Raw genomic sequence first — 13,394 nt, forward strand, 5'->3', positions numbered from 1 at the left:
TCTTCAGTATTGTTTCAGATTTAAAAGCAATTAAGTTCTTAAACATGTTTAAGACAATAATATTATACTGCTTTTCTTTTATGTGCCTTTTAATTTGCTGTATCTTGTTATACAGAAATTGGAGAAAAACATGCCCTGGCTCCACTTTAAGCCAGTGGTATAAGTCCTCCTGCGAAAGCACAAACTTTCACTTGGAAGGAATAAGAGTTATGAATTACAAGATAATAATTCCATCCAGTGGTTTGGATGATATAAAGAAAAACAACAGCATGTGTTGTGTCTTAGAACCTAGAGCTGATGCTCTGACCCTGTATTTCATGCTTTGTTTGTTTTATCGTATTATAGAATATAGGCATTGAGAAGAAATAGTAAGTCATCGAGGCTCAGTTGTCCGTTGGATGATTGTCCCTTAAATAGATTTTAGAAGGGGGATGTTCATTCTAATTTTGAAAATATCAGACTTTGGAATTTGAAATTAAAGGAAGCTTTTCCTTTTATATCACATTCCAAAGTTCTTCTTTTTGGAGTATGTGTGCCTTCTGTGTCCATTCCCTGTTTATTCTCTCTTACATTCTAACATTCGGGAACACATTGACCCCCTTTTATACACAGTTGTTGTTGTTGTTTAGTCGCATTTACGCACACACAGAGTCTTACAACTGACTGGCACTATGGTAGTGTGGCAAAATGGTTTGAGTGTTGGACTATGGGACCTGGGAAACCAGGGTTCGAATCCCCACCCAGCCATGAAGCTCACTGGGTGACCTTGCGCCAGTCAGTGTCTCTTAACCTAACCTACCTCAGAAGGTTGTTGTGAGGATGAAATGGGGGAAGAGAAGGTACACCACCTTGAGATCCTTGAAAGATAAAGGTGGTCTATAAACTTAATAAATAGGTATATAGTGTGTCCTTCTTCCTTGTCTGCTTCCCCACCAGCACCACACAGCTGTCTCTCAAACCATAGTGCTGATAGCTTCACACAGTTCTATATGGAATATTCATAAATATTATATAACCCTTCAGCAACTGCACGGAGGTCATTTCAATACAAAGTCATTATTCTACCGCCAATACAACCTCAAAGCCTGCCGCCTGTGTTTCCCACAGTTGTTTGTGTGGCTTTTTTTATACCAGTTGTTTATCTGATTTTGAAATTGCAGAAAGAGAGTTGTCTTGCCAATGTTCTGCACTTTCATTTGTTAATCTTATTTTGCTCACTGCAACCATCATGCGCCCTAACATTGTCCAAATGGTGTGGCTTTGACCACAGTAAATAACAGTAGAGGAAATTATTCCTGTGATACAAAATCCTATAGGATCCTTCCCCACACAGGCAGACATACAAATGTAAGAAAGCTTTTTATGGCATTTAGTCATACTATTTTTTTTAAATGACTTTTTATCCCTTATTTTGCCAGGAGTTCCTGAAAATGCTGCTCTGTGACTTCTTTTTTTCTTTTTAAAGACAAGCAGTCTGTTAAAATCCTGATCTTCTTTCCTATTTATCACGTAGCTAAGCTATATGTTTCACTTTTTGTAATCTTCCTTCACAAGTCAATCCTTAAAGCACTTTTAACTGTTTTTGCCACTCTTCCCCAAGCTCTTTCCAATTTGTTGCTATCTTTCTAGTAATGAGATGGCCAGGACCGAACACAGCATTCCACTTGTACTAATCCATTAATCCCAGTTTGAAGGGCCCAGTGAACCAAAAAAGAAAACAGAAAACACTGCCACTTATTTTTTTAAAAACACCACACACATATGATGAAAAGGTGGGCAGATTTTGAGGAAAAAGCTCAGTGGGCTTGCATCTGGTTGTTTTAAAAGGAAGCAACACAGGAACGACATAAACCCTATTCAGACACTCAGCCTCCTCAGGTGTAAACAAACATTGGGATAAATGGGAGGGGGGGTTGCGAAGCCCTGTCCCCTCCAGTATATCATCTGTATGTGATTCAGAGCCCTCAGTGTGTTTGAAGGCAAAGGTGTCTGAAGCAAGATGCTGCTATTTTGAAAACTCTGTAGTGCTATAGGAACATTAGCATTCAGACTGCTCAGTAGGGTAAGACTTGAGAAACCATTGCTGGTAGTGTTGTGCTTAGATTTCCATTGTCTTAGCAAGGAGATGGCTCTTCCTTGTTGTGCTTGGCTTGTACTACCCAGAAAGATGTCTCAGTGCCTCACAGTGTTTGTTTCCATTTTTTTAATGGTTGACTGAGATGAAATTAATTAGGGACCAGCAACAAAATGTGCTCCCATTCAGAATTCCAACAGGAATGTATAGAAATACACATGGTATGGAAAAAGTAGATAGGGAAAAGTTTTTTCTCCCTCTCTTGTAATACCAGAACTTGTGGATGTCCAGTGATGCTGAATGCTGGAAGATTCAGGACATATAAAATAAAGGTTATAAGGTATATAAACAATGGAACTTGCAGTGATGACCACCAACTTGGATGGCTTTAAAAGAGAATTAGACAAATTCATGGAGGGATCAGATTCATGGAGGGACAGTGGATTCTACCTCCACTGTCAGAGACAGTGAATACCAGTTGTTTGAGGCTCAACTTACTTGCTGTGAAACAGACAGACGTGTTCTTTTCACCTGAGAAATGCATGTATTTTGTACACATCCCTCCACCCTACACATAGATTATCTTTCACATGCGAAGCAGCCACAAGGAATGGCTCAAAATGCAGCCATAATCATTGTGATTTGGGGGGAAATAGCTGACAGTTTTATCTAGTACATCGAACTTGTCTGTTCGTGCATGCAAGGTTTGTTGCGTGTGTTGGTATCTGCCTAGGATGATAAAATAGGGCCTAGCATGCTGACATTCACCTCATAAAATTGTTCAGGCCCATTTATGTATTGCACTTAAATATAAAATTAGCTGTATCATTAAATCATTGTAAATTCCCATCTGTGCTTTATCAAACATTACAGTGGGCTTTCCCACCCCCTTTCTTCATTTTGCCACTGCAGCGTCTTAAACCGTTTCACTGCGGCAGAGCTAGACAGTGGCTAAAGTTTGAATTTTTTGGAGTTGCTTTAATCAATAAAGTTATCACCAGTCATTTCCCTTGATAACTGCTTTGTAAAGAGAACCTGACTTTGCTTGCTACAGCTGAGATGTTTTCAACCTGCTCTTGGAATAGAAGGTACTCCCTAAAGTCCAATTTTCATTTTAACCTTTCCTCAATAGCCTAGAAAAAAACCAGATTGCTGGTATTACTTTAATAGAAAGGAAATTTAAACCTCTTAGAGGTAACCTGCCCCTTCTTATGATTCAATAATATGACAAAGAATAACACATCTTTAAAGGTTACTGAAATAGCCTAATTCATATGTTTTAGGATTGCTGTAACAGTGGGTGATTTTTACTGTATTACGCTAAAACCTAAATAATGTTAAGGTTCCAGTACTTTAATGCCATCATAAAAAGGTCTATCTGAAGCAAATTGTCCTGCTCTAATGGGAGTTGCAATGGGTCACACAAGAGTGCATAAACTACTGGTAGTTGCAAATTCCTGATTCTGATAGTGCCAAATATAGGTATGAAATGGTGCATAAGAATGCATCCCTCGTTCCCATGGGTCCATGAGGCAACTTTCCCACCTTGTCCCAATGTCATTATGCTGCACTAAAAGCAAGAAGGCAATTTGCCTAGTTAGAAACCTCTGCTTGGTGCAGTGCATCCTGGATATCATTGAAAAACGGAAACAATCCACAAATGTGAGGCTGGTTGAAAACTTGAGAGTATGAATAGTGGCTTTATGTTTTCTCACTGAGCTGGAGTGCTGCATGCACACTGGTGGCATGGGAGTAAAGTAGCATGGAAGGACAGGTAAACATCACTCTGGCCCTGCCTCACAGCTCTTCAGTCAGCAAGTGATGTAGCCTCCTGTTTTGCCACCCTATTTTTGTCCAGGTACCTTAGCAGATACATCAAAAGCAATATTATTTTAAACCAATGACAACACACCTGAGCTGCTGCTTTCTCAATGGTAATAGAAGATTGGAAAGCTGGAATGATCTTGGACTCGTGCGTAGATAAACAAACAGTAAATTGTTTTATACTGAGTCAGACCATTGGTTTATCTAGTTGTGAATTATGTACGCCAGGTGCAAGTAGAAGGTAGAACCAGGACTAGTAGCAGATCTGGGTGAGTTCCAGTAGACCAGCGAGGATTTCTGACTCCTAATTATTTGATAATGCAGCAACAAATAGGCTCCCCCTCCCCCAAAATTAAGGTCAATCCATCAAAGAAAGCTTGGGACGTGGGAACCAGAATTGAATTTATGCATTGGAATGATTGTGTTGCACATTCTGGTACTGTAAGCGAATTCCTGGGCTTGGTAAATGCTCAGAGCCACCCTGTTACTTCATTGTATGTCTGCCTTGCATAGCCAGTCTCTTTCCCCCCTAGAAATAAAGTTATGAAGCCAAATGCACAGGTACCCTTCAAAGCAATTTCTGTGGAATGAGCCAGCCTGGCTGCTCCCACCTGTAACTGGCTTTAGCCAATGAGGGAAATTAGGTACCGGTAAGTATCTTTGTGTTTAATGGGGTGGCCTACACTTTGGTTTAGGATTGGCACTGAGGAAAAACTAGGATATTGCGCCTTTAACAGCTGTGTGGCAGACAGAAGTTCAACATGCTCAGCCTTTTCTAGTACAGTGGTACCTCGGGTTAAGTACTTAATTCGTTCCGGAGGTCCGTTCTTAACCTGAAACTGTTCTTAACCTGAAGCACCACTTTAGTTAATGGGGCCTCCCGCTGCCGCCAGGCCGCCAGAACAAGATTTCTGTTCTCATCCTGAAGCAAAGTTCTTAACCTGAGGTAATATTTCTGGGTTAGCGGAGTCTGTAACCTGAAGCGTATGTAACCTGAAGCGTATGTGACCCGAGGTACCACTTTCTAGAAATAGAGTTATGGGAAATGCTTCACCATGACAGTACTGTGTAATTTTGTGTTATGCCAGATTCACATGACAACTGTGTTATATTACACCATACCCCAATGGCAGCCATTTTGTGACAGCACACTCTCAAAATTTGAAATGTTCCTAGTGGTTTAAAAATGGCAACCTTTGTTCTGCCAGACAGATAAAACTCCAGGTAGATAGAACTCCAAATAGATATAATCTCCCCCCCGCCGCCGCCGCAAAAAAATAACGCCACAGGTAATAACCCTTGCAAAGGAAAAGGCAGGAGGGGCTTTATTGAGTATTCATTCCTGAACTTTGATTATTAACCATTGCTGATTTGGCCTTTTTTAAGTGTGTGAGATGATTGACAGTTGCTGCCACTTTTCTCCCTGCTACATTTAAGAGATTAGGTTGTGACAGAATGCCTGATTCAAGGCCGCTAGTAAGTTTTACGAATAAGCAGAGTTTGAGACTCTTTGCTCTTTGGCCATACTAGTCCATATTATTTGGACCTCTTATATACATCCTCATCTTCTGGTGATCATTCTCTTGCTTTCCAAAGTGAGTATTCCAATACTGGCTTTCCACAGCTCGTTGGTCCACTGGTCACAAGAAAACAAGGATATGTGTACTGCAATTTTATAACAGCCACTATCTCAAGGAAAACATCCATCTATGGTTGTCTTCCTTTTGTGACACATCTCTTATTTCTGTAGCCTTCAATGTCATTTTGCCTCTTGCGGCACCCTCTAAGTCTGTAATAGGATTTTTAGTTAATTTTAAAAGATTTCCTCATGCTAATTGAACAAAATAACTGTGCTCCCTGTGTAAAATCTGCAGACAAACTGGAGATCTTTTAATTCTGGCCTTCAGCAGGCATGTGACCTTTCGGTTTTATCTCTCCCCCCCCCTCCATCCCTCTCTGCCTGTCCCCCCCCCACCTTAGTATATTGCAGTCAGAGAGGAAGTTAAACCTAGGTTTGACAGGTAGAGTTTTTTATTTCCCTTGACAGTGCACCTCTTGACCTCTATCTTCTTGCCAATGATTTTTTAAATCCTAAATGATTTGGGAATAATTGCTCCTCCTTTAGTGATTATTGCCCTTCACCGATAGTAAATCTGTGAAATCCCAGGGGGCTGGAGTACATTTTTGTATGCGTATGCCACAAGCTGGCCTGGATAGGCACTGCTGCTCATGTGCAGCTGCACTTTCAATGTGGATGGTCTTCTCGCATGAAAACTTCTCTTTAGAGACAGAGAGGAATACTTCACCAGTAATCAAATGCCCCAGTTAATTGCAGCAAGGGAACTGATCCTTTTTAGGCCCCTCATTTTGCAGGCATCTTCCTTGGAGCTTTATAAACCACTGGAAAACTGTGTTTCCTTAAACATTTGATAGCAAACAGAACAACTGCCTAGGCATAGGCTCCTGGTTTAGTGGAAGGGAACTTGGCCCTGACCTGGAGCTGAGGAAGTCACGCAATTGTTTCCAAAATCCATTAAATTTGAAATTTCCATTTTGAAACAACAACCACATTCGAACACTCAGTTGTTAAATCAAAATTCCTACTTATGCTACTGAATTATGCAGCTTTCTATGAAATCTGCATAAAAATTGTAGTGGAGACAAGAACACCAACAGCTGCTGCCACTTCATTCTTGCCTACTGCTGTTGGTTCCAGTTGCTGCTTAATTACTTTGATCCCTACTAGTAAGAAGTAATTATAAAAATAGGGTTGTGTGATCATAGTTATCCAACTCCCTAGCTGAGCAATGAGTTCTGGAGCCAATGTAAAATGCAGCCAAAGTCCCTCATTTGGGGACTTTAGTTACATGCAGCTAGGCCTGGAATTAGATCCATTGCCCCTAACATTCACATAAATGCCAAATAATATACTGTTATGAGTTTGTGGGTGCCAGACCACTCCAATTAATCCGTGGATCTAGCAAGTGATAGAATTTAATCGCAGCTTGGGGTGTAAAGATGGTGCCAGACCTCTTTAATTCCTGGATCCAGCAATTATTAAAATCTACTGGTAATCAAGCCAAGATAGCTTCCTGCAAGATGATAGCCTGAGTCAGGCTTCTTGCCAATGGTTTTTTAAATCCTAAATGATTTGGGAATAATGCCCCTTCTTTATGATAGAACTGACAGCAGATCATGGTACTTGTTCTATCAAAGTAAAATTCCATTTGGTATGACTGGAATGCAGGGCTTGAAAGAAAACGAGCATTAAAAATGCAACGTTTGTGTCAGTAAGTTGAATTGTCTCCTCGCCTTTCTACATGACATAATTCCAGAAAATCTGATACTGGATCCTAATCATTTGTAATATATTCTCAATCTGTTTTAGAATAGGTATATTTTGAGGAAGCCAGCATAGTGATCAACTTCTGTGATGGTATATTACGATAGCCTTTTGATATGGCAGTGATCAGTATTTTCCCCCAGGAGGCACTCAAGGGTACACAGTACCAGCACCTCTTTTTGTTGTTAAAAAGTGTGGCACTTACTGTAACAACTTCATTGTGAGTACCTGCACCTCTTTTTCTAGAAAAAAAGCACTGGATGTGATGGAAAGAGACCTGGATAACATGTCAGCTTAGAATGGTACCAGAACAGCTGGAACAGCCACTGATGCAACTGATGCATTATCGAATTGGGCAGGGGCAGGACACAGAGAGTTGGATTAGGGACAGCTCATCTATGCATACTAAGGCATTTTGATCATCATGCAGTTAGCAACTGGCTCTTATGATAGCATGAAAAATCTGCCTGCTCTTCTCACACATGATGCAACTGTAGCTGTACTTAATCCACTGCTGTACAGATGTTTTCAAGGGAGAAGTGTTGAGTCTTGTTTTTCACATAAAATGAAACCTGCTAAACTTGAATATCATGATCAGAGGAAATCTTCACCAAACAGTTTGATGGGCTTTGCAAAATCCAGAGTCACATTTTCCCCACCCCCTTAACATTTAGTTATATTTTAAAAACAAATAACAGGAACCATCACCAAGAGAGACACTGCCAGTCATAATACATTTTCTGTTCCCCTAAAGCCCACCACTCTGTAACTAACTCCGCAACGAACTCAGCAATATGCAATTAATTGCCATTGCATAGTGAGCAATATTTCTCTATTAGGTAGCAATGGAAAGCACACAGTACTATTGGTATAGATAGATCTAGGCCGACAGGCTATGGTTACAATGAAATAAAGCTGTGCCATTTAACCACTTAGTAACTGAAAGATACGATGGGAACGTCTTGAAATGTTAGCATACCATTGCATTGTCTCAAAAGCATGTTGACTTATCTGATGGTTTTCAAATTGCCTGGATGTATAGTGCTTGCCTCATAGGTAGAGGATGAATTATATTCAAGGTGAGCTGACTTTTAATCAATACGGTGACAATATTATCTTGTTTAATTTGTATGATGGCTGTATTAAACATCAAATCAAGCAGTTTATTATGTCAAGGAAGATGAAGTATGACAGGAATCAAATGCACTTGACACCACTTTTGTCTGTATTTCATTGCTGTGACAGGCCATCATGATTGGGGATGATATTGTAAATGATGTTGGAGGTGCCCAGCAGTGCGGTATGAGAGCTCTACAAGTACGGACTGGAAAGTACAGGTCAGTGCACATTAAATATGCATTACATTCTATGCAGATGATGATGGAAACACAGGATATAACAGTGGCTTGTGATTTACCTTCTCTGACTCAATCCCTGTCTTTATGAAGCTATGGTATGCTTTTAATGCATGGATTCATAATAGGAGAAGAAATAGGTCATTTTGTGAAATAGGATGTTGAAATGCATCGTCTGCCAGGTCTCATTTTGGATTGGAGTTCGCACAAAGTCCACATTCTTACCATTGAGCCATGTGCCATCTTAATACTTTAGAACACAAACATCTACAGCCAAAATCTCTTTTGACTGTAAAGGTTTTTCCAAACATCCATTTGAAAGAAAGGAACGTGACAATATAGGAAGCTGCTTTAGGCTGAGTTAAACCATTGGTCCTTCTACACTGATTGGCAGCTGGTCACTAGGGTATCATGCTGGGTTATCTCCTAACCCTACCTGGAGATTCTGGGAATTGAACCTGGAACCTGTTGCATGCAAAGTATATCCTTGACCACTGATTCTGTTCTGCAAATGCTGCTTCCTTATCTTCCTGAAAACATGGAGTTAAGAGCATTCAGTTTTTCATCTAACATGTTTTGCCCTACAGTACTGGTCAAAACCCAGATTCCACAGCCGTAACATCACACTTTTCAGCTGGGAGCCATCTAATTCATACTACAAATATGTAGAGATTGTAATTTATTTAAAAAAATAAAGTGTGATATGTGAGATTCTGGGCATGAACTTTGTTTGCCTTCATCAAAAATGATAACAGCTTACTCAAGACAACTTGTAGCTAGCTGCTTTTCAGTCCTTGTTCTCCATTATTTCCTATGAAAACCTAAACAGTTCAACCAAATTCTAATTGCTTCTGTGCAGAGGCCACCCACATTGCACCTATAAAGCTCAACAATAATGATGAACGTGATCTAAGGGAAGCCATCAGATTGTGATAGGACAAGCGTTAGATTCCTTCTTCCTCGCAAAGTGTCATTAATGACATGAAAAACACACAGTCATTGTAGCCCTTCACTTTGGAATACTGCTAGCTCTTCACTGTGGCAAGTTAAGAAGTCCCTGCCCTGACTTCCCAAGCAGATTGGAAAGTAAAAACACTTTCACACTATAGATCCTTTCATTTTTGAAGGGCTGTAGCTCAGTGGTAGATTATCTGCCTTGGATGCAGAAGGTTCCAGGTTCAATCCCCAACATGGTAGGGCTGAAACCCTGGGGAGCCACTGCCAGCCAGTGTAAACAGTACTGAGCTAGATGGACCACTGAGGTCTGAAAAAGCAAGCTTCATATCCATCTATGTACTTTAGTTCTTAAGTGTGCTAACATTGGGCTTTGTGCATCCGTACAGTGGCTAGGTACAAGGGGCATAGTACAGAGCTTTGCATGTACATTAAGACCTTTTGTGCAAATTGTATCTCCTTTCACCACTTGGCAAGCAGCTCTGTGATGCAAGGTAGTAATCAGAGCAACAGGAGAAGATGCCATTGAGACTAACAGAAAGGAAGCCCAGGTGTGTATGTGGAAGTGTCTTTGCACATCTAAGAAATGCTCTGAATCCCAGATAATGTGTAAAAGGAGACATGGGGAATAGTTGTTTTTAAGAGTGACAATACATAAAAAGCCCTATAAAGAATCCCTAGGGACTTTAGAATATAACATAAAGGAAAGCATAGATGGAAATGAAACGCAAGAAATTCATTTTGATGGTTTACACTATTTGAAATCCCAGCTGATATATTTTGTGTTGCTTTCACTGTTTTAAGAGTATGATTGCTCACAGAATGTGCATTTCAGATAGAGATGAGTGTACTACATCCTAGTGCCCTTAGATGGTGCCATTAGTACATTTACTGCAGCTTTGACCAACGTTTTTCCCTAGAGGCTCTAAGCAGCAGTTGCCAAATCACAGTAAAACTTGAAAGCTTTGTTAACAGCTGCCAGTACAATGGCATTTTCCAGGTACCTCACTGATCAAAGGTTTCCAACTTTCTAAGCTGTCAGGTAAGTTTGTCCCATGAAATTCTTTACAAATCCATGCTTGGATTGCCTGAAAAGCTTTCCTTCCATTTCTTACAAAAGATTGGTGAATGAGCTGATCAAAGCACACACACAGGCCCAAACCTGGTTGAAAACAATGTACAGATTGAAACATCACATCCCACCAGCCCAGCCCAGCCAGCATGTAAATGGGAAGCAGTTCTTCTTTAGATTGGAATGTGCGGCTTATTTTAAGTAAAGTATAATTTGTCAACAGATATGGAGACCCATGCTTTTTTGACAGCTAGGTGTTCATAAGTATGGCACGTACTGCCACAGCTACAAGAATGGCCATGAAGCTTTTTTCAAAGAGGAGGACTGGGGAAGTTCTGAGAGTTTCATTTGGTCTGCAACTCTTGATAGATTCATTCTTACACTTCTAAAATTAAAATGTCTTTTAGACTATGTTGTAGTGGCCTGCCCCTATGAGCTATGTAAGTTACCTCTGTGCAAGAGTGATACCAAGATCCTTCCCATGAATTATGCAGTTCATATTACTATTCCAATACTTTGTTACTTGAGAACACATTACAGTAAGAGGGTAAAACTACCCAGTGGCATTTGCAACTGTCTTCCCAAATTGGGAAGGGCTGCACAATGGATTGGGTGTGTCGTTTTGTGCAGGTGAGGAGTCTCTGGTTTCTTATTTGCAGGTATTGTAATTGAAATATTAAATCCTGGTTGAACCGAGGCTCTTTCTTGGCTAGCATCACTTTGGTTGAGCACAGTTGTCGAGGTTCACAAGATACCAAGAGGTTGTAAAATGTTCAGCTGTTTTTGGCAGATGTGAGGAGGAGACTCACAGTACTGTTTTGGAGCGCAACAGATTGAAATACTCAAGCAGGCTGAATCAAATAGCACCAGGGGGTGGAAAGAGACCAACCTAGTCACATAGGCTTGACGTGTTCTGCCAGGAGTCTTAAGTTTTCCCTTGGCATTCATTCCCCTGCATGCTAGGTGACTGTGGACAGAAGGCGGCCGTGTTTTCCCTCCAGCTTATAAAACAGAACCATTCTGTTCAGGAGAGTGGAAACAAAATGAGTAGGCTGTCCTGTGTTATTCTCACCCTGATCTTGATCTTGATTTAAGCACTTCCTGGCTAGCATACAACATAGGAGTATAAATTGTTGGGTTTTGTTTTAAATGTGTTCTTGCTCTCAATGACAGTTCTGTAATATCTTGTCAAGAAAACACTATTTTGAAGAGCCTGGGGTTTTCACATCACGGTACAAATTGACAAATCGGTTTTATGGCAATAATGTAGAAGTTAAATTTGCTGGTTTTAATGGTTGCTTTCATTCTGAGAGTAGTTACAACAGCTGGTTATCCATTAAAGCCTCATGGTACTTGTACAGAAATAATGGGGGGAAAGCTACAGAGACGACTATCTAGTGGGATGATGCTAGTTTACAAAATGAAGAACTACTTCTGGAATTTTTGTTTATAATAGAGATTTAAATTCCACTTTAAAAATTCATTTAAAATCCATTTAAAATCCACTTTAATCCCCTTTTTCCTACTAGCACCAAACTTAAGGTGGCATACATGTGACTCTAAGTATTAATGGACTGGGCTCCCATCAAGGGCCTATCAAAACTATGTATTATTTGGACTTCCTTAAGCTTTTATGTAATTGCCTGTGGATATTTAGCAATTTCTTAGAATTCAGGTAGATTACTTAATTGCATGGTTAACTGTTACGAAGGCCAGCATTATTGCATGTGCTAAAAGATAGTTTAAATTCTTTTAAGGAAAACTCCGGGGTTGTTTGGTTCGTGTCACTCACTTATTGTTGAGTTCTGTGCAGACTTGCTAGACTAGGCAAATTTCGAGAGCCACTTTAGTTTATTCAGGTTGCCTGTCAAGCCAATTTATATTTCTCCTTTCCCTGCCAATGCATTATTCATGAAGCAATGTGGGTGACTGGACTGAATCCATGAAAAGAAAGGCATTCTGTGCAGGCCTCTCCAAAATTTCCTACAGAGTGTCTGTGCTCTCCTGCGCAGTATAATCTGCGAGGACAAACCTGCCTCCATTTTGAAGACATGCAACACATAGTTGAATTTCTGCGTTCAGTCCCAACAGTCTCCTGTTCTCTCTGCTGCGAGTTTTAGAACAGGGTGGGATAAGGGTTTTTTGTCTGTGCTAATCCCAACCTTGCAGTAGCAAAACCCTGCTGTAGAGTAGCCATGGTAGTTACCCAAACATTTCAGTGTTTTCTTCTGTTCACATAGCTTGCGGTATGATCAATTATTTGCTAGCTCATCACTTAGAAGCCCCACTGAATATCATTCCAAAAAGTAACAGAGAGTAGTGTCTTAAAGAAGCTGGTGGGGCTGCTGAAATGTGCTTCAGAAGCATTAGCATTGGAGACAGCTGTGCAATTGTGGTTTCACTAGTGATTTCCTTCCTTTAGACTGTGGTTCCTCCTTCTGGTTTGCATGCTTCATGTGGAAACTGCAGTAGCTTTTCCTGGAAACCATGCAGAGAGAGGCTAAAAATTAGATCTGTTTGTTCTGTGATTAAATCAAAGTAAAAGCATTATATCCTGGCAATGAAATGGTTGAATTACGTAGTATCTCCAACCAACTCCATTTAAATTAGAAATGTTTAACTAGTGTTTTTACCCAAGGCTGTAGTAACTGCATACCAGACCCTTGGAACATCTTGTGATTTAAGATACAATAGTGTGGTCCAGAATAATGAAGATGGTTTCTCTATAGTAGCCTAGTTCCAGTGGGCCTTCTTATTGCCTCCTTGAACCCA

At 40.3% G+C, this 13,394-nt stretch overlaps 1 protein-coding gene across 3 annotated transcripts in view; it reads left to right on the plus strand.

Moving 5' to 3' along the window:
* Nucleotides 1-13,394, plus strand: part of LHPP (phospholysine phosphohistidine inorganic pyrophosphate phosphatase) — a 109,439-nt gene that overhangs the window by 26,853 nt on the left and 69,192 nt on the right. For all 3 annotated transcript variants that reach the window (XM_082222811.1, XM_082222813.1, XM_082222812.1), the window contains exon 6: nt 8,487-8,578. In XM_082222811.1, the coding sequence (XP_082078937.1) occupies nt 8,487-8,578 (92 nt within the window). The remainder of the gene's footprint in view (nt 1-8,486; nt 8,579-13,394) is intronic.

This window comes from Podarcis vaucheri (genome assembly GCF_965113315.1).
Source record: "Podarcis vaucheri genome assembly, chromosome: 5".
Taxonomy (NCBI): domain Eukaryota; kingdom Metazoa; phylum Chordata; class Lepidosauria; order Squamata; family Lacertidae; genus Podarcis; species Podarcis vaucheri.